This window comes from Marmota flaviventris, chromosome 14 (assembly GCF_047511675.1).
Source record: "Marmota flaviventris isolate mMarFla1 chromosome 14, mMarFla1.hap1, whole genome shotgun sequence".
NCBI lineage: Eukaryota > Metazoa > Chordata > Mammalia > Rodentia > Sciuridae > Marmota > Marmota flaviventris.
Genome location: NC_092511.1, coordinates 20,068,906 through 20,093,170, shown reverse-complemented (window position 1 = coordinate 20,093,170; position 24,265 = coordinate 20,068,906). Strand labels below are relative to the sequence as shown.

Sequence of the window (24,265 nt, the reverse complement as noted above, 5' to 3'; positions counted from 1 at the left end):
TATCAGTAAATCACTTAGTATCCTTCATCAGAGTGAATGTTGAGGTACCACCGTGCTTGTACATAGAGGTTTAGTGCTATCGAGTTTCAGACATCCACTGGGGGATGAGGAGGGTGACAATGCTTGACTTAGACTCTTCTATGCTGTTTGTTTCTGAAAAGACTTCTGCAAGTGCCCAGGGAAGAGGTGGCATCTTCATTGTTTTGGTGTCCCCAGGACCCAGCTTGGTGTCTGGCACACAGTAACTCATACTTATGCATCTGCTACAAGAAGTTCAGGTTACAAACTTTGTAACTTCATGCCCTGACAAGGAAGTGACATGTTTACCCCCTGGCAACTGGTTCTCTGAGCAACTACCTGTCAAGGACATGGCACTCAGGGTAATGCCACAGACCTCATGTGTTCTGTGTCTAGGAATGTGGGTTTAGGATATTTTCTTGAGAAAAAAATTAAATATGTGAGGGGGGCAAGAGTAGCTCTTTAGAAAAAGCATTGACATAGGAATTTGAGTCCTGACAAGGCTCCTCAGGGCAGGGAGGGAGCACAGTGACAGGGAGCCAGTAGCTGGTAGCCAGGGGCCTAGAACCTGAAGAGTCACTTTCCTGCTCTGGACTTGTGGTTTCTCTTTGCCATGTGGAGTGGTAATGTCTGTCCAGTCGTCTGTCCTGCTGCTTGTTTGCAAGATAGTCACAACCTAATCCAATGCCTTGCATACAGTAGGTGCTCACTTGTGTTGTTTGTGAACTGACTGACTGTGACCCAACACTGCCACCTTCTGGTAGAGTTACTCTAGTGCTGAAAGGCTGCTCCTAGTTCAGACTGAATCTAGGGATTCCTCCTGGGCACAGAGATGGGAGCTAGAAGAGCTATCCGTGAGGGCCACCTCAGCCTCTGTCCTCAGGTGAGCTCAGCAGCTCCATTCACCTGTGGTTTCCAAGCCACTGCTCCTGGTGACAAGCTCTTCCATTTCCTTGGGGACAGCTACTTCCCATGGTGCTGTTAGCCCAGGAGCACAGGGTGGGCTAGGGACTGGGACTATAGCTCAGTGGTAGAACACTTGCCTAGCATGTGCAAGGCCTGGGGTTCCATCCCCTATTTAAAAATAAAACAGGGTTGTTATGGATTCTACTGGCTGATAGACCTGTTCCCCTGTGACCAGCGCCCTCCAATGGAGAAAGGACCTTTCATTTAAAGAAAAATGATATTTTTCTTTTTCAATATAAACAATTAATACTGCTAATCCCCTTGTATATGCTGCTTTCACTGAAAAGCACACATTTTGATATGTTGTGCTTTCATTTTCATTTAATTCAAAATATTTTCCAATCTCATGTTTTCTTTGACTTTGAAGGTTTTCAAGCTATCTTTTCATTATTGACTTCTAATTTAATTTTTTATTGTCAAAGAACATATTTTATGTGATTTAGGTCCTCTTAAATTCATTGAAACTTGCTTTATAATCCTACATCTGGTCAACGTTCCAAGTGCATTGGGAAAAATAAAATGTGTATTCTGCTATGTAAAATGGAGATTTCTATAAAATGTTAATTAGATCCAGTTGGTTGATAATCTTTTAAAGTCTTTCACATGTTTAATGAATTTGAGGGGAGAGTCTACTTGTTCTATCAATCATTTAAAGAGAAGTTTTGAAATTTCTGACTACAATTTATGGATTATTGTTGGGCATACTCCTATAATTCCAGCTACTTGGGAGGCTGAGGCAGGAGGATTGCAAGTTCGAGGCCAGCCAAGAACTTGTTCAAGGCCAAAAACTTGTGGATTTTTTCTTTGAAAAGGATTTAAAATAAGGGAAAATACCTTTTCTATCTACCCACATACTTATGATTTCTGGTGTTCTTTGTTCCTTTAGGTAGATCCATCTTTCCTTCTGCTATTTTCCTTCTGCCTGAAGGACTTGATTATTTTTGTAGCTCTAGTCTGCTGCTGCTGGCTTCTCTCAGCTTTGGTCTGGGAGAAAAGGTCTTTTTGCCTTCAGGTCTGAAAGATATTTTTGTAGGGTATAGAATAACAGGATGAGAACTTTCTGTTTGTTTCAGAGAGTTCAAGATACAGTTTCACTGGCATCTAGCTTGCTTGGTTTCTATAAGGAATCTAGTGTAATTTTTTTTTTTTGGTTCCTATCTTTGTGCCCATCCCCTGCCTCTTTGTTTGTCTTTATTGAGGATTTTTAACTGGTGATTATTCTGTGCCCAGGTTTCATTTTCTTGAAGTTTCTTCTGCTTGGTATCTGTGCAGCTTCCCCAAATGTGGACGTTATGGATTTCATCACTATGTGTTACGTCTTCCTTTACCTGTTTTCTTTCTTCTTTTTCTCTTTCTTCCCTTCTTCCTTCCTTTCCTTCCTTCCTTTCTTCTTCCCCTTCCTCCCCCTCCTCCTCCTTCTTCTGACAGGGTCTCACCCTGTTGCCCAGGCTGGTCTCAGTCTTCAACATGGGCTCAAGCAATCATCCTGCCTCCGCCTGCTGTGTAGCTGGAACTATAGGCGTGAGTCTGCGCACGGTTTCCTCCACCTTCTTGAACCTGGGTAGGGTAGTTGTAATAGTTAGTTTAAGACTTGAGCCTGCTCTCTCATTTGTGTCACTTTGGGATCTGTTTCCATTAGTTGATTTTGCTACTGATTATGGGTCTTACCTTTCTGCTTTTTCTGCACGATTGGAAATTTTTTATTGGATGCTAACAAAACATTATAAATTTTCTCACATTAGGTGCTAAATGTTGTATTTATTTAAATGTTATGAATTTGTTCTTGAAAGCAGTTTTGTTATTGAAATCACTTGATCCTTTCAATGCTTGCTTTTTAAGGTTTCATAAACTGGGTGCTTTATACCTTGCATTCAGCTCTCCCCAGTGTCAATGTCTTGCATAACCATGATAACATTTAGTAAAAATAAGATTTTTCTTTTTTGGGGGGGGGGTACCAGGGATTGAACTCAGGGGACTATACCACTGAGCCACATCCCCAGCCCTATTTTTTATTTTAGAGACAGGGTCTCACTGAGTTGCTTAGGGCTTTGCTGAGTTGCTGAGGCTGGCTTTGAACTGGTGCTCCTCCTGCCTCAGCCTCCCAAACCTGCAGGATTACAGGCCTGCACCACCGCACCTGGCAAAAACTTAGACATCAAAATTGGTGCAACACTCTGAACCCAATCACAGACTTTGTTTGGATTTTACCAGTTTTTCCACAAATGTCTTCATCTGTTCCAGGATCCCATGTTGCATTTAGTTACCATGTGTCCTTAGTGCCCTGTAATCTGTAACAGATGCTCATTCTTTCAAGATTTTTTGGAGACCATTGGCTAAATGTTACTGTATTTAATTTGTGTGTGTCCTGTGATTAGACTGGGGTTATAGATTTGTGCAAAGAATACCACAGAGGCAAGTGCCCCCTTCATCATATCATTTCAGGGGATTTATGACATCAACATGACGTATCATTGGTGGCATTAATAAAGGTCATTTGGTCATTCAGTTAGGGTGGAGTTTCCAGGTTTTCCACTGTAGTTATTTAATGAACAGAGCTGGAAAACATAGGAAGGCATACTAACCCCCACACACCACACCTCGGTATTTAGTTTTTGTATCTATCCATCTATATTTTACTATATAAGTAAAATCCCCACAAGTTCATATTGATGTCCCTGACTAACCCAATACCGTATCTAGCTTTGCTTATTTGTAATTTATCTGTTGTTTGTTTATCTATCTGTTCAACCCTAGCCTTCACATGGTCTCAGAATTGCTAACTCACACCCTGTGAGTTAGCAAATTTCCCACCTGGAAGCACAGTGTATGTTTATTCTTCTTGTCTGTCTTTACAGAACCCAGCTAAACCCTGTTTGCCAAAGGTACTTGGACAGTTCCTCTTTTTCCCGCCCTCTCAACGACTTGTCACCACACATTTATGACACAGTTACTTTCATTTGCCACTGGTTTGTCTTTCATCCTGGGCCCATTGGCTTCCTCTTCTCGTTTTCTTGTTCATTTGCATCCAATCAAAGTTCATTTGGTGCCCAGTTCTACTGTTTTACCAAACGCACAGGCATGGATCTACCACCAGGTGGCACCCTGCAGAGCAGTTCCTTTGCCCTAAAACTTTCCTCTTGAGGTGCCCTTGTATTCATCTCCTCCCACAACCGCTGGCAACCACTCATCTATTTTATATCCCTATATTTTGCCTTGATGAGAACAGACTCATATAATACATAGCCTTCTTCGTCTGACTTTCTTTACTCAACAAAATACATTGCAGAACCTTCTGCATTGTTCCATACATTGATGGCCTTTTCCTTGTTATTGCTGTGCCTTTTTCCATTGTCTGGATGTACCTCAGTTTATTTACCTCTTCACCTGTTGAACTGTGTATTGATTGTTGTGACTGGACTTTTTCTTATGATGTCTTTTGAACAATATGATTTTTCAATTTTAGTTGACTCAAATTTATGAAATGTTTCCTTATGGTTAGAACTTTTGTATACTGTTAAGTGATCTTTGCCCCGAGGTCATGAAGATATGCTCCTCTTTTCTTCTGAAGTTTTATTATTAATCATAAACACAGTAGGTCTCTGATCAATCTGGAATTGATTCTGTATATGGTGTGAGGTAGGGATCAAGATTTGGTTTCCTCCATGTGGATATCAGCTAACCCCTATACCCCTTACTGAGAAAAGAACTCCTCCTCCTCAGTGCAAGGCAGTGCCATCTTGATCTTAAATCAGAGGGCCATCTGTGTGTGGATCTGTTTCTGGGATCTCTGTTATGGCTATATGTTGGTTTGTCTGTCCTTGAACAATATTACACTGTCTAAATCAAAATAAAGGCCCAGCATAGATCTTGATATCTGGTAATATGGGTGCTTCAGCCTGTTTCCTCCTCTTCAGGGTCGCCTTGGCTATTAGAAACCCTTTGCATTTTCATTTGCATATAAGGTTTAAAATCAGCTTGTCAATTTCCACCAAGAACCACTGCCTGTAAGACTTTACCTAGACTTTCAATAGCTCTATGGATCTATTTGGGAAGAATCAACATCTTAATAATATTGAGCCTTCCAATCCATACAAACGGTATATCCAAGGGAAAATTTTAAAGACACTAAAGTACAAAAGATTTTGGTGCAACCTCTTTTAGGACACAGGATCTGCCCCTCAAACTTAACAGTGCTTCCCTCAGTGAGTCTGTTCCAGGTAAACTGAGGCCTCTATTCAAACTGAGGGGTGCTGCCAGGTGTGGTGGCACAAGTCTATAATGCTAGCAGCTTGGGAGCCAGAGACAGGAGGTTGCCGCAGTCTGGCTGCAGCAAACTAACCAGGGGGTGAAGAGGAACTTGTGAAGATTGATACAGCAGGAGTGGGAGCCGTTTATTGTAGGACAGTAGGGATATATATATATATAACTAATTACACACAGCTTATCTTAATTAACATAAACTAGATACAGCAGTCAACCAATAAGGAATCATCATCTTAATGATTACACACAGTTTAACTTAATTGACATAATCTAGACACAGCAGTCAGTCATTAAGGAATCTCTATCATCTTAATGGTTAGCTGGCATTACTTCACAAACCACTCCCTCTGGCAAAATGCCAGGCGCCATCTTGACTTGTTTACGGACCTTAACAGGAGGTCACAAGTTCAAAGCCAGCCTCAGCAACTTAATGAGGCCCTAAGCAACTTAACAAGATTCTGTCTTAAAATAAAAAAATAAAAAGGGCTGGGGATGTGGCTCAGTGGTTTAATACCTCTGGGTTCAATCCCTAGTACCAAATTAAAAAAAAAAAAAAAAAAAAAAAAGGGAGGCATGCTGACCACTATATACTCCTCTCCATGATTACCCCATCCACCTCTTTCTTTGGCAGGTGCTTTACATCTGTTTAAAATGTTTAAAAATACAAATATTAATCGTATTACTCTAATAAGGATTGGCAGTGGATAAATGAACAAAACTAAAATATTATTCAAGAATAACATACACTAGAAATTTAGAAAGTTTTAATGGCAATGAGATTTTCAATGTAATAATATTTTTTTTGATCTCTTTTAAAAAACATCAAAATGCATCAATGATATCATTATTGAGTCACTGGTATACTTTTGTGTGAATTTTTTCCAGCAATTGTAAAAAGCTCTTTTGACTAAGAGCTGGTTGGAGAAATGGTGAGGAGATATTTTTAAGCTAAGTCCAAATATTTCCCCTCTGACTTTCATCTTCAAATCAAATCTCTTGTTCAATAACTTTGAGAAGATCTTTTTTTTAAAAAAAAAAAGTTTAATATTTTGGCAGGAACCACAATCTTTTTTTTAATTAACAAACTGTAGTTTTTGTTTCCAAAAAAAAAACCTCCCAGCATTTTATCATGTGCGATGGAGGTTGTACTGCTGAGTTACCTGTATAAATTTCCACACTGACATGTTTATATTCTCCTTGTTCAAAATGCCTTGAATCTAGGGTACATGTTATTCTTGAAATGGAAGCATTACTTTGTCAATTGTCACTTCCTTCCTCCTCTGGAGGATTGAAGACTTTTAAATGAGTGTGAAATTTTATGCAGACTCTAACTCTCTAGGTAGATTCCAAAATTTATTGGTTCAGCTTTTGGATTGTTAACATTATAGCATCAAGATTCTAGAATCCAGCAAACTGGACCTGTGATGGCTAATGACTCTTGATCCTTCTGCTGCCCCTTCCTGGCTGCTTTGTCTGCCCTGTGGGGCTGGGCTGTTGGGAACCCTGGGACACAGGCTGAGCTGTCATTTAGCTCAAGGTAGAGAGGTACTGAGGTTGCATTAACTGGGTTCTTAGAAACTCTCCTTTTGCCTGGAGCTATATGTGTTCTAAGTGATACCTGGTCACAAGGGGCTCTGTGTCTGGGGATATCCCTCTGGATATGACAAGGCAGGGAAATTGAGAGAGAAGGAAGCGGTCCCCTGTTGGAACAGAGACAGGCCTGGGACAACCTCCTGGTGTTTGCCTGTGGGGCCTACAGAGAGCTATACCAGCCGCCCCTTGGCGCCCAGCTCCATTAGTGTTCTGGTGACCCAGCCCAAATTAACAGCCTGACATCTGTCCTGATGTCCTGCACTGTGCTGTCCTTCCCCCTTCCCCAGTTTGATGGCTTGTGTCACTTCCCCCTCTCCTCCTGGCTTCCCCCTCCCGCACCAAGAGCTCCTGTGGCTCCTCCAGTACTGTCACTTAGAGTGACAGTCACTGTGGCTAGCCACCCAGTTCTCATGGGCCACTTCTCTGGCTTCAATCTACGCTCCAGTTTTGCACTTTGGGACACAATGAAATATTTATATTCAAGTATGAATTTTCAGAATTATTTACAAGGTTCCCCATATTCTAATGGTCACACTGCCAGCCTCCCTTGCACCTTTCTCTTTCGAGGTTTAATGGATATAAGACCCCAAAGAAGAAATAGGGTGGGGTGGGCACAGGAGGCCTGGGTCCTGGGTGGCTCATCTACTCACTGACTAAGTAAACTTTGGTATGTCCCTTCCTTCCCCAGAGCTACAGTTCCACATCTGCGAGAGGAGGAGGTTAGTCTGTATCAGAGATCAGACATTTGTGATGGTGCAACCCCCACCAAATTAAAAAGAAATGTGAAACGTCTTCACAACACATGCATAGTCCTTTAGGACTATATATATTTACTACTATACTATTAGTATAAATATGCAAAACAAAAATTAAAAGGAAAGCTAAAAATCACATAAAATATTTTAAAGTAAACTCCTTGTATTATATGTAACAAAATTTTTTCCTTGCACCATTTTATTTTTTTGCATGGGATTAACAAGTGTAGGGAGAACGATGTGGTTGGATTGCTTCACTATCCTTCAAAATCTTGCTTTAATGCTTTGAAATAGAGCTGTTTAGAGATCTGGTTCTAATTTAGTTGTTTTTTTAAAATTGACACATAATGTACATATTCATGGGGTGCAGCTAGGTTAGTTTATTTTTAACAGCTGTCTAACTGGTCCATAGGGAAGAAATGTGCCACGGGCTGCGTGAATAAATCATGGCATTCATTTTTATCCCCATCCACCAACTAAATGCTTTTTATTGAAATTAAGCTTCGAATTGTCTATCATCCTTTATATCAGTCAGTGACTCCAATAGCTAATTGGAAAGCATTGCGTTTTTATATTTTTAATGTACTCAAAAATCCACTGACACGCTTTATTTAGAAAATTTTCAGGCAGGCTACAAAAATCTGTTTCTAATATTTCAGGTATGCAGATGTAAGCATTTTTTATAGGTGATGCCATGTGTTTTTAACAACAAAAATGCCATTTTCAAAATATTCTCTTCAAAACATGAGTTTCTTTGGAAAAGAATTAATGTTCAAATGAGTCACCTAATTTACCTTGAGGAGTCCAATAAATTTGAGTTCATTTTGGTGAACAACACAACAAATACACAACACACACATATGTACATGTGTATGTATGTGTGTATATACATATATATACACACATATATATAATTAGTAAAAATTATTTAGCAAAATAATAGGTATCAAAGAGTCACTTGTCATTGTAAAAAGCTCAGCAAATTTGGGACACTTGTCTTTTTTTTTTTTTTTTTTTTTTGGTACTGAGGATTGAACCCAGGAGCACTTGTACCACTGAGCTACATCCCCAGTCCTTTTCATATGTTTTATATTGAGACAGTGTATTGCTAATTTGCTGAGGCTGGCCTTGAATCTGCAATCCTCCTGCCTCTTTTTATGCAATGAAAACATATCCCTCATCTTTAAGTTTGATGGGTCCTTTAGGAACTCTGCCAAGAGATGACCAGCAAACCTCTGTGTGGTCCAGGAGATTTTCCCTTCTGATTACAAATCATTGCATATATTTTTAATATATTTTAAACGCTCTTTTGTTTTAGAAAAACTAACCATATCAATGCATTCTGTTGTATTTTCTGTACTTGCATGTGTGCGCATGCATGCATACCGTGCTAGCGATTGAGCCCAGGTCTTAAGCATGTTAAGCAAGCACTCTACCTCTGAGCTGTATCCCAAGTCCCCTGGATTTATCTTCTTAGCCGCAGTAACCTGCGGGAAATCCTATAGGGAATTAGTTTCACACGTGTCACCCTCTCTTTTCATCATGGAGCAATCTTTCCATCAATGACTACACTCAATTTTACCCATAAATGGCATTTTTATTAAAGAAGCAATTTACTCTTCAATGCCTAACACCTTTTTCTTTAGTGGCTTGCAGTCATGTGGTTCTTCATGTATTTCATTATGGAAACAGAATCCAGTAAACCATACTGGAATCATCTGTATTTTACCTAACATTTAGAAAAGCTTCTGCAGTGTGAAATCTGTTCTAATGCTTATTTCCCACATCTTCAACAATATTTTCTCTGCATCTTCCAACGGGCTCACCATGTTGGTTTATTTTCTTACTGCCATCAGATATCACCCCAACTGCCCAGCTTCCACTCATTACAAAATGAAGGGGGTGCGTGCGTGTGTGTGTGCGTGCATAGATAAGTCACGTGATATGAGTCAAAGGAGAAATGAATTGGCCTCCTGGCAACCATCTCCCTCCCATCACTTCTAGCAAACTCAAGCAATGGAGGAGGCCCCAGGGAAAGGAAGATTGTATCTCATTTCCTGGATGAAAATGTGCTTTGGCAGTGAGCTTGTTGACCTGCTTTGCACCTGTCTGAGCACAGAGAATTGATGCAGAGACTTCTTGTTATATCTGACTGGATTCCCAGGTTTCCATCTCTTAGAGAAAAACTGGTATTTTGAGTAGGAGAGGGAATGGCGCTGACACTTTCTTGTTCACTTGAATTTGCATTATAAGCATTATCTCCAATGTGTTGTCCTTGGTAGGAATCTCGTTAAGACACGTATCCATTTGTGAGAAAAGTTAATGTAGTTAAAAATTGCTAATGTAATCTGCAAAGCTACTTAGCTTGGTCCATGTGACCTGGAACACATCACAGTAGATAAGGCTTATCAGCTTTAATTGAAGACATCAAACAAAGCATTTCTGGGGATGTTGAGGTAAAAGAATGGAGGATCTAGGTGGAGGGGAGCTTGTCTGGAGGTTCTAGAGGTCAGCCTGGATTCCCCTGGACCCTGGCCACACCTGCAACATATATTTGTGAGATTTGTATATATATTATAAATTTTTATAAAATTAGGTATATATAATACATGTAATGGACTCCCACTGACTGGAGATCTTATTTACATGGCAAATTTCTGTGTGTTTTGCTTACTAAGGTGGCCATAACAAAGTGCTATACACTATGTGGCTTAAACAACAGAAATTTATTGTCTCATAATTTGGAGGCTAAAAGTCTAAAGATCAAGGTGTGGACAGCATTGGCTTCTGCTGAGCACCAGAAGGGAGGTGCTCCCCCAGCCTGCTAGTTTGCTGGCAATGTTTGCCATTCCTTGGCTTGCAGAAGCACTACCCTGAGATCTACCTTTATCTTCACATGAGTTCTCCCTGAATGTGTGTCTTGGTGTTCCTAATTTCTCCTTTTTATAAGGACATCAGTCAGATTAGGAGCCCACCTTCCCTCATGTGACCCCACCTTAATCCAATGAATTACACCTACAAGAACTCTATTTCCAAATAAGGTCAAATTCTCAGGTGTTCTGTATTAGAAACTTCAACATATGAAATGTGGAGAGGACACAATTCAATCTATAATACTGAGCTACATCTCAGATGTTCCAACATAGGATCTTAGAGGGTAAGAGCTTACAAGTGTGTGTGTGTGTGTGTGTGTGTGTGTGTGTATTCCATGCACTCTCTTGAACAAATTTTCAAGCACACAACCCACAATTGGAAACTAGACTGTACAGCAGTCTAAATCTAAATCTCTAGAACATACCCCTCTCACCCAGCTGAATCTTTGCACCTGGCTTACATGAATTCATGTTTTTCATAAGAACCCCAGGTGACTAGATGCTCACTAGTTTGAGAACTATATAGCCACCTGAGATGACACAGAATGACTCCCAAACACCTCAAATAAGTAGAAATATGAATAAAATAAGATCACACTTTTGAATATGTAGCCGAGTTCTAAAGGAATGAAAGAAAAAAAAAATCACACACTACAAATGAAGCAATCTAAACCAGAAAGCTGAGCATTGACTGAAGCTAGTACAGCCCAAAGGAGCTTCAGACAGGGGTACTGAGCCCTGGGGTTTGGGTGAGCCCGGATGCCCACAAAGAAGGTGACAGCCAACACATGTTTGGATCAGAGGAACTGGGTGAACGCTTTTGCATGAAGCCTGGAGCTTAAAGAGATACCTTGTCAGTGAAAGGGGGACTCAGAAAAATCAACCACAGTTGTTTCAACCACCTAGAAATTTGGAAGATTAAGGAACTAGTGGCCATTCACATCCACTGAGGCACATATAAGAAAAAAGGGATTTTGGTTGGGGTAGAGGCAGCAGGTATTGGGGTCATTTTGGAAGAAGGGAGCAGAGTTGGGTTCTGATAAGATCTGCCAGCAGATGATATAATTTTAGAACAGGTAAGGGCTGGGCCCCTGAGCAACTGGAGGAAGGAGTTCCTGGAAATGAGAATGAATTAGGGGCACTAAGAATCAGTGGAGGAAGGTGCCAAAGATGAACTTGCCACTTGTAAAGATTTCCAAGATTGTTCTCTGCAGTTCCCCCTTAAATCCAGTATTAGTCAGTTTTCCATTACTGTAACAAAATGCCTGGTATAATCAACTTAAAAAGAGTAAAGAATTGTTTGGCCTCATAGTTTTGGAGGTTTTACTCGAGTGTTGGTTGGCCCCGTTGCTTTGGACCTGCAGGGAGGCAGCACATCATGGCAGGAACATGTGGAGAAGGAAGCTGTTTGCCTTATGACAGTTGGGAAGCCAAGTCAAGAACAATAGAAAGGGGCTGATTCCCACTGTCCTCTTCAAGGGCACACCCCAATGACCTAAGACCTCCAAGTGGACCCACTTCTGAAAGATTTCACCACCTCCTGATGGTGCTAAACTGAGGACCAAAATTTCAACAAGTGGGACTTTGAGGGACATTTAAGATCCAAGCCCTCATGAGGTCTTCCCCGCCCCCTTTATCCCAAAGCCCACTCCTGGGCCTTGAGAGAGAGTAGCAAGCAGTCTCAGCAAGCTGCATCGGAGCTGGTAGGAAAGCAACTGGAGTGCTATTTGCTTAGCAGGCCCAGTTTAGGGGAGCCAGGATTTCTAAAGTCACCCTTCCTCATTTGGGGACTTAGTTTGAGAAATAGTTGGTTTTTTTTAATGAAAATTGCTATGCAAATTATGGTATCTATTTCAATTAGGTAACAACTATCAGCTCTCATTTGCTGGTTGGTATTTATCAGACACTGTGCAACTTGAAACCTACCCTGCTTAATCCTCATGACAATCCTATTAGGCAGATACAGTTATAATCCCACCCTATCTTGTAGATGAGAAACCTCAGGTTCTGGGAGCTTATGTAATTTGTCTAAACTAAAGTCACTCAGTAGTAAACAGTGACACCAGGACTGAAACCCATGTCTGTCTTGCTTCTAAATAATATGTCAACAGCGGCTTATTCTGAGGGAGTCGATTACAGATGAGGCTTGTCCTATTCTTTTCATTTTCCAAGCTTTCTACATAAAATGGAGACAAATTAATAGCCATAAGAAAAAAAAAACACAACACAAAAATAATAATAAAGCCTTTGGAATGTGTAGGCAAGTGGAGGCAGTAGTGAGGAGAGTGATGTCAGGTAAGGGCTCTCATCCCTCATCCCAGGTAACCCCATCATACCCGGGGTCCTGGCTCACTGAGTCTTTAGGTTGTTGCTGTTTTCTTTTCAAACCCAGGACAGAGTGCTTGTGACAGATGGGAGAGGCTCAGGGAAGCATGACCCCGACCCTGATAGGCCTCCCTCCCTCTCCTTCTCCCCACCCACAGGTCAACCCTTTCAGAGACCGCATCTGCAAAGTGTTCTCACATGACGATGTGTTCTCCTTTGAGGATGTGCTGGGCATGGCCTCTGTGTTCAGTGAGCAGGCCTGCCCCAGCCTGAAGATTGAGTATGCTTTTCGTATCTACGGTGGGTGCTATGGGCGACTTGTGGTAAGAGGGGGTAGGCATACTTACCACATCTGGAATCCAGCAACATCAGTTCATTGATGGGATGGTGTTGACTGGGGTTTACTTGGGTCTTTGTGGGTATGTATCATGTTTCTCAAGTACTGTGGAATAACAAAATAATTGAGAACTACAACCTCAATGGAGGGTGCCCTCCCATCCATGCCATTCAGGTCAATGGAGTCATTGGGGTTGATATGTGGTGGTAGCGCAAGGGTGGGCCAGAGGGAGAGAGAGGAAGAGAATGACAGATGAGTAGGAAGGGGTTATGTTTACTCAGCAGAAGGAGTGTTGGGTGAGAAGTTAAGAAACATGAACACTAGAATTAGGTCAACCACAAATGGCCAAGCGATCTTGAACACATCATTCCACTTCCCTGGAGCTTGGTTTTTCTCATATTTAAAATGAAGGACTTGAAGTAGATCAGCTCTGAGGTCCTTTGACTTTATTTGCAGGGGGGTCTCTGATTCTGTCTGGGATAGTCTCAGGGCTCTGCTAACATTCTGCTCTTCACCAGGTAAATGTTCCCTTACCATAGGTGGCACACTGGGTATTCTCAAAAGAAATCTTGAGAAGAGTTCAAACAAGCTGTGTGCAAGGCTCTGAGTGCACTGTGGCTTACATATACAGACTTGTACATTTCGCATCACTCTTTCCATTTGAGCTGAGACACCCATCTTCTCCTGTCCTCATGCATCCATGAGCCAAATTACACAGGCTGATAAAAACCCTGAATTCATTCTGACTTGAAGAACCAGAGTGTTTGGGACAACTAACCCCTGAAAAGTAAGAGGAGAGTTCAGAGAGAAGGAAGCCAAAGAAAAGGAGCCCATGTTTTTTTTGTTTTTTTTTTTTCATAAGCTCAGCAGAGATCTCTTCTGACTTCTAAATGATATATATCTATATAGGCACAAACGCAAAGCAACTTTACTAAGGATAAGAAAGTGAACTAAGATTTGAGGAACTACTACATTTTAACAAGGCCCCCTGATTTGCAGTCTGAGTCCAACAAATTGCCTACTAAAGGCAAAAATTAAGCACTCTTTGGAGGAATATAACAGAATACAGAGTCTCCACAGCAAACATCTATAATATCCAAAATGCAATCCAAGATTACACAATATACAAAAATTTTCTTTCAAAATTAATGCATTCTCAAGAAGGAAGACTGACTCTGATTTGATCCGGGTGTTGAAATTAATTGACAAGCATTTTTACGTGGCTATTGTAACTGTATTTTAGCCAGATTCTTTAAAGAAACCTATCTAATAGTGAGGGAGAAAGAGAGATAGAGATAGAGACAGAGATAGATGGGGGATTGATTTTGATTTCAGGACATTTTAGTCAGCTTTTTCATTGCTGTGACAAAAAGACTTAGCAAGAACAACGTACAGAAGGGAAAGTTTGTTTGGGGCTCATGGTTTCAGAGGTTCAGTCCATGGTCAGCCAACTCCATAGCTCTGGGCTCAAGGTGAGACAGAAAGTCATGGCAGAAGGGCATAGAGGATGAGAGCAGCTCAGGACATGGCAATGAGGAAGCACAGAGAGTGCTGTGCTCACCAGGGACAAAATATAAACCCCAAAGGCAAGCACCCTGTGGCCGAATTCTAAGTCACACACTACCTGCCTATGGTTAACCTCTAGTTAATCCATATTATTGGATTTATGCACCGATTAATTTAAGGCTTTCGTAGCCCAATCATTTCTTCATCATCTCATACATGAGCTTTTGGGAGACACCTCATATCTAAACCACAGCAGGAATTGACTTACATGATGAAGGTGGCCAATAAGTCCCATGATCTGCTGTCTACACACTGGATAACCAGGAAAGCTGTTGGTTTAATTCAGTCCAATGCCTCAAGAATCAGTGCTGATGTCCAAGGATAGGAGAAGATAAATGGCCTGTTCATATAGGAAGAGTGAATTCTCCCTTCTTCTATCTTTTTGTTCTACTGGGCTCCCCTTTAATGGATTGAATGATGCTTACCCACATTGATGAGTATGATCTTCTTCACTCAATCTACCAATTCGAATGCTAATCTATTTTGGAAACATCCTCACAGACACCCAGAAATAAAGTTTTCCCAACTATCTGGGCATTCCTTAACTCAGTCAGGTTAACACATACAACTAACCATCACAATAACCATGCCCAGTGATGCAAAAGCAAATATACTCAATATACTCATAATTAATTAAAAAATAAGAAATCACAACAGAGAAATAGAAACTACAAAAAAGAATGAAATGGAAATTATAGGACTGAAAAACAAAACAACTGAAAATTTCATTGAATGGGCTTAGCAAAAGAATTAAGATGACAGGAAAGAATCTGTAAACATGAGTAATCTAATCTTAATAACAGAACAAATATTGAGAGAATTAAAGAATAGAGCCTTAGACATGTAGGACAATGGAAAGATCTAACATATATTCAATTGGAATCTCAGAAGGAGAGGAGAGAATGAATGGGACAGAAAAGATACTTGAAGAAATAATGAACCACATTCCTAAATTTGATACAAGACACAAATTCATAGTAAATTCCAGGAAGGATAAATAAAAATGAAATCACATACCCAAAGTAGCCCCCACCTGTCCATGACACTCTTCCTCTTTCCTTTCTTGCAAGTATTTCTAGAAGTCTTCAGATAGTTCCCACTGTTTTCTGCTATTCTCTGTCATTTCTTCCACCACCGGTGGCAGCTGTGTGAGCTCAAGCCCCTGCTACACAGTTGTGGACAGGGCAGCTCCTCTGGGGGAACACGGGTCCAGGCTCCCTGTTCATTCTTGTCTCAGCCAAGAGTGTTCAAGTTACAAGTCACAGAAATTTACCCACATGCAAGGAACTGATAGGGAATCGCATTATAATCGTTTTCCATTGTTGAATAAGAAATTTTCACAAACTTAGAGGCTTTAGATGACACATATGAGTGATTCCACAATGTCTAGGGGTCATAAGCCCAGGCATGACTGAGTGGGTCTTTCTGTTAGGGTTTACAACACTGTCATCAAGGTTCTCTCTGGGCTGCATTCGCTTCTGAAGAGGAACAATTACCTGCAAGCTGGCTCAGGTTGTTAGCAGATCCATTTCCTTGTGTCCATAAGACTTTGGGCCTTGACCCCTGGTTGGCTATCAGCTGGTTGGCCCTCAGCTCCTTGCCACATGGGCCTCCCAACATGGCCACTTACTCTTCAAAGATAGTGAAAGAGAATGAGCTTTGAGTCACTTTGCTGTCAGATGTCTTACATAGCATAATGTGACCATGAAAGTGACTTTTCATCACCTTGGCCAAATCTATTGGTTGCGAGCAAGTCAAGTCCTCACCCATGCAAAATAGAGGTGTGGAGCATGGGTGGCTAGGGACACTGGAGTTTGTCCAAGCAGTATAGAACCCGTGGAGAAGTGAAGCCCCTCAGGGGCTAGGATATAGCTGGGAAGCAGCCACTTTTTCCTCGCTGTGGCTGCCTGGTCTCTCTCATCTTATGCTCTCTAAGAACTTCCTCTTTCTCAGATCTGATTTTTATGCCTCTGTGCCCGAGAGCCAAAAGTGATTACCCCCAACCCCATGTGGCCTGTGGGCTCCTCAGCATCTGTTTCCTCCTCCATTTTCTCAGCAGGTGCTGATTGGCTTAGCCAAATCAATGATCTGCTGCCCTGGGCTGGGAAACCAAACTTGCTCCCCTATATCCAAAAAGAAACAGAGACGTGAACAAACATGGCCCCAGAAGTTGGCTGCTTGGGTTGGGGACTCTTCTCAGCAATGGTAAAGTATATGCTGGGCAGATGTCCTAAAAGATGTCTGCTCTGCTGTCTTTCCAAGGTTTCCAGAACCAACCAAACAAAATCCCCAAACCCCTCAGGGGCTATAGGAGCAGCAGGACATCTCCAGATTTCCAGCACGGGGGCTGTACCATGGTCAGCTCTGAATCAGGGAGAGCTGCATGACCGGGTCAGGTCAAGGATCAGACACCACACTGCCCTCCTGTGTCCCTGTGACTTCTCCAGCTGTCTCCAGGTTTCCCTCCCCGTGGAGCCCAAACAGGAAAACAAAAAGCTCAACACCTCCATGCAAATCGGCTTGCAAATAGATGCCAGGGGACTCATAGACGCCAGGCTGCATCAGAGGCACCCGGACAAATCTCTTTGGATTCAGAAGATTTGTGGCTTCACAAGCTGTCAGCGAGATTAGAAATGGAACTCGTGAATCCCTGTACCTCATGCCTGGCACATGGGGACTGCTCAGTAAGTCCAGGTGGTCTTGTTCTACAGTGAAGAAAGAAGAAAATGAATAAAAAGAAGGAAGAGATGGCAAAGACAGAAGTAGGGGATGATCATAGTCAGAGTCACGGTGATGATTCATAGCACAAGTCCAAGGCCTAACTCAATACTCTCACTCCTGGTAACTCTGGGTGTAGCCCGTGGTCTAGCAGCATCGGCACTAGCAGAAAACCTGTTTGAAATGCAGATCCTTGGATTCTGCCCACACCCACTGAATCAGAATCTGCATTTTTAGCAAGATCCCATGAGATTCTTTTGCACCTGAAAGTCTTAAGAAGCACTGCTTTAGCTCAATGATTCTCAAACTTGGCTGCACATTAGAATCACCTGGGAGTTAAACAGAACAGAACAAAACAAAAAAACAGGTGCTTGGGCCCCAGCTCCAGAGATTTGATGTAATGGTATTTGAGTACTTCCTGGTGTTTCTAATATGCAGCAGAGTTTGAGAGTTATTGCTCAGTCTGCTACAACATCAGTGTTACATTCAGTCACTCTTCACACTGCTCGTGTTTTGAAAAACAAAAAAAAGCCTGAAATCAGGCATTCCAGAGTTGGGGCGATGATTCCAGGTGGCAATCAGGGACCCAGGCTCCTTTAACCTTCCTAATCTTTCAAAAGTATGGGACCACAGTCCTCATGATCACAGAATGGCTTCTCTGCCATTTTATCTTCATTCTAAGCAGGAAGAAAAGGGCATGAGAGAAGGGATAAGAACAAAATGTGCATTCAAATACACGGGTGAATCCATTTTCCTTTCACAAGCTAAGAACCCCACCCAGAAACTTCGATTTATATTTCATTGGCCAGAACAATGTCACATGGCCACCCATAGCAGCAAGGAAACCCGGAAAGTGACATATTTTAAGCTGAACATAGTATCATCTGGAATAACATTTCTGTTAGTAAGAAGACAAGGGGGGGGGGGCAAAATTGGTCAAGAATTCAGCAAGAAATTGCACCTCCCTGGATCTTACCTCCTGGCCTCCAGTTTCTGCTTTGAGGAACATTCTAGCCTCCAGCTGATAATCCCCCATCTCTCCACACTGCGGGGAGATTTTACACATTTCAGAGACCAATACCCCAACCACAACCTTCTGCTCCAATCAGCATAGTCCCCACCAGTTGTGGATTCCCCTTGGGCAAAGCACTGGTGGCAGATCTTTCCACATCTTTCTAAACCTGACACAGCCACAGAATGCTGGTGATTGGGAGAGACAAGGGAGGAAAGCCCAGTTCTCCTGGGAATAGCAGTGAATGCATGTCCCCCTCAGCCAATGGGCCAATTTTAATAACAATACCTTGTCAATTGCAAAGAGCAAGAATTACAGAGACATTAGGATGATGGCAAGAGTCTTTTGGAGGGACATGACGGCTGAGCCCTGACTCCACCAGATTCCTAAGCATCCTGCTGTCGGTGTTTCCCAAGAGAAAGTCTCCACCTCCTCCTGAGTGGTCCAACGCTGCAGCTCCTAAGGCTGCTGGGGTGGCATGGGCTGGGACCTGGCCAGTGGCCCAGAGCTTCCCGCCTCTAGCCCTTTCCCAGGCTGCTCTGCCCTTGCACCCCCAAAGGAGAGGAACTGTCCAGGACTACATTTGCTCCAGCAAATTATTCTGTTTCCAGATGGCTTGGGACCAAAGCCATGTCATTTGCTGCAGTCTCTGCATATGGGAGCTGGGCCAGCAGGATGCCTGGGGACACTGCGGGGTCTCAAGAAGAGAATTCGGAGTTTCTTGCCAGTGGTGCAGTGTCACTGCGGCTGTGGCTGCCTCCAGGTCCCTCTGCCTTTTTCACCTGCTCTGAGCCATTTCCTGTGGTGGACGATGCAAAACTGTGAGCAGAGAATCTCCACGAACCACTCGGGCCTCAGTCTCCAATTCTTGGGGCTGATAAACATCCAGCCAGGGAAAAGGCACTGCTTAAGGAGCCACGGGTCAGTTGTGCCCTCCACACCTACATTCTACCTTCGGAAACAGAGATGGTGACTCTGCCATTGAAGGACCCTGTGGCACCAGCAAACTCTGGACATCAAGTCTTCTAATAGCCCAGTATATGCCTATCTAGCTCCTGTTCTTCAAGGTGGGACATTACACAGTCCCTAAGGTTTGTATTTTTAGTGCTGAATAATCAGCAAGTGATGTCGAATTGAGTCCTTACGGTACAAGCATTGTCTTCTGTGTTGAGCACCATCTGTGTTCCAGACCCCATGCCAGGTGGATGTGTCTCCTTATTTAATCTTTGCAGCAACTTGGGAGGTACTACTATTATTCCCTTTTTCAGATGGGGAAACTGAGGCTCTGATAATGAATTAGGATTAGATTTGGTGGTCAATGACAGGAAACCCTAAGCAGATCTAGTTTAAATAGGATAGCTTCTAAAACCACTGGGAGCAGATGAGGGGTGAGTTCACAGGTAAAGCACTTGCCTAACATACACAAGGCTCTGAGTTCTGAGATGAAGATCTCCATAGCACGTGGTTGACTCAGGACTAGCTGAGTTTGAATCCCACCTTTCCACTTTATGGCAGTGTGAACAAACCATATGATACCTTCATGCCTCAGTCTCCACTTATATAAAATAAGACTAATAAAAGGTTGATTGTGAAGATTCAGTGACTTAAAATAGGTCAAGTTCTTGGTACAGACTTGAGTGTGTATTATGCACTCAATCAATGACTGTTATTTTTGCCACGTTACTTAACACTTAATTTGTCTATAGCCTGCCCATCTGGTCATGCCTTGCCCTGTGGGCTTGCCCAGGTCCCCCCGTCTGAGGTAGTTGGGCCCTGCTCAGCTTCCCAGAGGCTGATGGGATTCTGTGTCTTGGGCTCTGGGACTCAAGGCCCACAACTCCCATCACCACCTACCTCCTCTTTGCAGATTTTAATGAGAACGGCTTCATCGATGAGGAGGACCTGCAGAGGATTGTGCTACGACTGCTGAACATCAATGACGTGTCTGAGGACATGCTGATGGACCTTGCACACCACGTGTGTACTCGAGAGCTGAAGGGCAGGGCCTGGGTGCCTTGTGGTTCAAAGCCCTTGGGTATCAGACCACCCACTTGGGAGGAGACCCAAGGCTGAGCCTCAAGCAGATTGGCACACTGGCCTTTGGACCACTTATTCCCTGGTGGCTGCCACAGGGGTGGGCCGCACAAGGTGCCTTGAGGAGTGGGCACATAGGTGGAAGCAACTACCTCCCAATTGTTTGTCCTTCCCCCGAGTCTCTTCCATGGTCCCCAGAGCAATGTGCTTGACCCTCCAGTTCGGGGCCTCCCACCCACATGGGTTCCTGCAGGCAGATAGACCAAGAGCAGCTGGACACATAACAACATCCCCTCCCCACCTCGTCCCAGAGCCACACCATGTCCAGATGTCCTAGAGTGACTGTGAAAACCTTCCAGTGTTTCTGGTCTGAATGGGAACTAGAAGGAAAGAGACAGCATCACCACCACCTTCCCACCTGACCGAGCCCCTAACAGTGCAGGGCCCCTGCCTGTGACCAGGCGATGGGGCAGGTGGGAGGAACCCCTGCCCTCACTATCAAGATGGTGCTGGAGAATCTTCCTAGGAGTGAGAGTCAGCCCCTGAGATCTTGGATCCTTAGGGCACACTGCCTTGTTTCTCAGAGGGTCGGGTGAGGGGTGAGAACCGGCCTCACAGGTGGGACAGGGCCCCAGGAGATGAGTGTAAGCACCTGGCAGAGATCCTGGCATATGCTGTCCCTTGCATGGGCATTTCTCTCCTCCCCCCGCGCCCCGCCTCATTGTCACCAGGCTCCCCTCAGCCTCCTTCCCCTGGCCAGGTCCTGAGTGAGTCAGACCTGGACAATGACAACATGCTGTCCTTCTCAGAGTTTGAACACGCAATGTTCAAGTCTCCAGATTTCATGAAGTAAGGAGTTCTGGAGGGGGAGGGGTTCCCAGCATGGTGGGTGGGGGAGGGCTCAGGAAGGGCCCCCAGTCTCCCCTTGGCCAGTGGAGCATCTCAGTCTCCCCAAGGAGTCACGAGTTTCCAAGGCACTTTGCAGATTCTTCCAGAATTATTAAGCTGCAGCTTCTGAGAAATTAGGCAACCCCGGGGGACCTGAAACCCAGAGGGGAGGACTGGATTCCAGGGCTTTGCAAATGATGGGAGTGGTCCAACCTCAGAAGTCCCCGGGCGGCCAGCACACCTTCTCCCAAGAGCCACTGCGCTCCAGGACTGACCTGGGAGCTTGCCTTTGCCATAGTTACCCTGTGGTCGCAGGAAGGTGGGGATTTGTACAGGAAAGTGAAGGTGCTGCTGGAAGATGCTCATAGAAGAAGAGAAACTTAATGAGATAAGCAACCAATTCCACTTCCGAGACGAGAGCAGGAAGGAGACTTAATGGCCTTGTTTGGTCCGGATCCCCTGAAGATGGCTGGCCATTTCCGTACTTCCCTGGCTGTGTTTTCCAGTCCTTTGGGGATCCTTCAGTTACAGGAAGTGCACTCCCTCTAGAGGCAGCCCGAGTTGGGATGAAAGAGCCCTTATAAGGCTGTTGAGGTAGCATCAGTTGACCAGTGTCTTCTACGTCTGCCCCTGTTCTGCCCCCTGGTCTCATAAGCTAGGAGATTTTGATAGAAGGGAAGAATGCCCACTCAAGATGGCTTAATAAACCAATTCAAAAAGAATAGAGGGGCTGGGGTTGTGGCTCAAGGGTAGAGCGCTCGCCTAGCACATGCGAGGCCCTGGGTTCGATCCTCAGCACTACATAAAAATCAATCAATAAAATAAAGGTATAAAAAATTATTTAAAAAAAAGAATAGAGAGCTGGGCCTCATAGAGCACCTGGACAGGAGCCCCCCAATAACTGCTCCTCCACCTCTCCCCGGGCATCTCTGCTTCTGACCTCACTCCTCTGCAAATGAGCAACCTCTGCTTTTTCAGACAGGATACCTTCAATGGCCTCCCTACAGTGGCCAGGTTTCTCTCTCTTTGGTTTTGAATGACCTTCAGTGACTCCTCAGTGATCACTCTCAGCTCTAACTCTGAATTTCCAGAGAGAGGGAGTTGGATTGGCCCAGTTGATTCAGGTGGTCCTCTCTGCTTCCATATACCTGGATGGGGGGCCAGAGTTCCCCTTTCCAACATGGCAGCCAGAGGGCTTGTAGCTTGGGTGGACCCTAGAGATACACACTTGGGGGCCACTCCAATCAAAGGTAATTCTTCTTCCTCCACTGCACAAAATTGGACCTGGCATCGGTCTGCCTTGTATTTCTCTTTGAGTCAATCCCATTTCTTTCCACTGGTTCCAGCACCATCAGGTTCTAAAACTTTTTGCATTCTAGTGTTGCTAAAAGAATCTTAAAGAAGTTTCATTTGGGCCATTAACCAGAGAAAGGGACATGAGAGGTGGGCTAGGGAGGACTCCAGGACCAAAGAGAGCCCCGAGTTGGAGGGCCCTTTAGAACCCCAGGCTCCAGATGAGCCTCTGGATTCTTCCTTTCAGCTCCTTTCGGATTCACTTCTGGGGATATTGATGTGCCACAAACTCCTGATCCAGCAGCCTCTCGGAGACCCCTGGAACCCGCCCCTCCAGGCACTGAGATCTGACTTAAAACATGACTTTGGCCTCCTCCCGAATATTATTTTCTAAATAAAGCAAAGGAAAACCCTTTCTTTAGCCCATTAATCCATTGCTTTTTGAACACAGGGTCAGACACAAGAACGTGGCCTTCAGAACTGCTCGTTCTAAGGCTTCAGTTTGCCAACGACGCCGAGCAAGCTGGGATGGCAATCTTTTGAGGCCAGGGTTCAAATCTCATGTCAGGACAGGGGACCAGGCCAAGTGGGATGAAGTTCATTAAGAAAGAATTTGTCCTTTTGTCCCTTTGCTGGACTTCTCCACCCAGCATCTCCCAGAGCAGAGTGGCATAGAGATGTGCACATAGCTGTCATTCCAGCTGGCGCCTGGCTTCCTTGTCCTCATCCCATGAAGAAGACATCTTGGCCCCACTTGGCAACCCCAGGCCCTTGGGATAAGACCACGTGTGACCAGAAACCAGGGTTTATTTGCTTTGCTATTCAGCCAAGTGCTGGGATGAATTTGGCCACTCCAGAGACACTTGGGGGCTCAGCTGGTCAGGGACTTTGGGACACAGAAGCAGCCCCTGTGGGGACTTCAGGGTCATCAGATACCCACCTGATAGGCACGTGGATTTTCCTTATTTGTCCTGTCCTTGGGAAGGTGGTTAACTCTGGCTACAGAGGAAAGGCTGTTTCACCCTCACGTGCCCTTGAACCCTGCTGTAGTCCCTTTGCCTCTGGGTCCTGACTTCCTCATTCAGGGGCAACAGGGCCTCTCAATCCAATCCAGAAGGTGGAACTTTGGGGAAGCCCTGCAGTGTGGTTGCACTCCTGAGTCCAGCCCTAAAGCCTGTCTACTGAGACTTTGTCACCCGTGTCCTGCTCCCTGCAGGAGACTCCAGGAGGTGTGAAAAAGCAACCTAGTGAAAGGAGATACTCCAGGCGTTCCAAGGCCACCCGGACACCCAGTCCAGGGCAGGGCAGGTAGAGGGTTCCTGAAATAGCATCCTTGAAGAGTAGCTTAGTCCTGGGTCACTCTCTCCCACTCCCTTCTAGAAATGGCCTCAGGGTAGATGCCAAATCAGCTTGTCTCTGCCAGTCCAGGCAGAATGCAAGAAGTAACTGCCTCAAGCACCTTCTTCTCTAAGGTGATGCTCCTCCACAGTGTCCTTCAGGGTCCCAAAGTCTGCCCCTCAGTCTCCATATAGGTCAGAAGTAGAGTATATAGTAGAAAAACCAGGGCTCAGGCATCAAACAGACCTGGGTTCAAATCCTGGTTGGATCCCTTCTTCACTGTGTG

General features: G+C 44.0%; 1 protein-coding gene across 10 annotated transcripts in view; it reads left to right on the top strand.

Moving 5' to 3' along the window:
• The window catches only part of Cib4 (calcium and integrin binding family member 4), a 92,128-nt gene extending 69,072 nt beyond the window's left edge, over positions 1-23,056 (top strand). For 5 of the 10 annotated variants that reach the window (XM_071601428.1, XM_071601431.1, XM_071601425.1 and 2 more), the window contains 3 exons: positions 12,952-13,093; positions 20,294-20,403; positions 22,889-23,056. In XM_071601428.1, coding sequence (XP_071457529.1) covers positions 12,952-13,093; positions 20,294-20,403; positions 22,889-23,035 — 399 coding nt within the window. In that variant the 3' untranslated portion in view covers positions 23,036-23,056. Of the gene's footprint in view, positions 1-12,951; positions 13,094-16,958; positions 20,022-20,293; positions 20,404-21,220; positions 21,310-22,888 lie in introns of those variants that run through there. The other 5 variants (XM_071601430.1, XM_071601433.1, XR_011704320.1 and 2 more) reach the window with 5 other exon arrangements.
• The last annotated feature ends 1,209 nt before the right edge of the window (positions 23,057-24,265 follow it).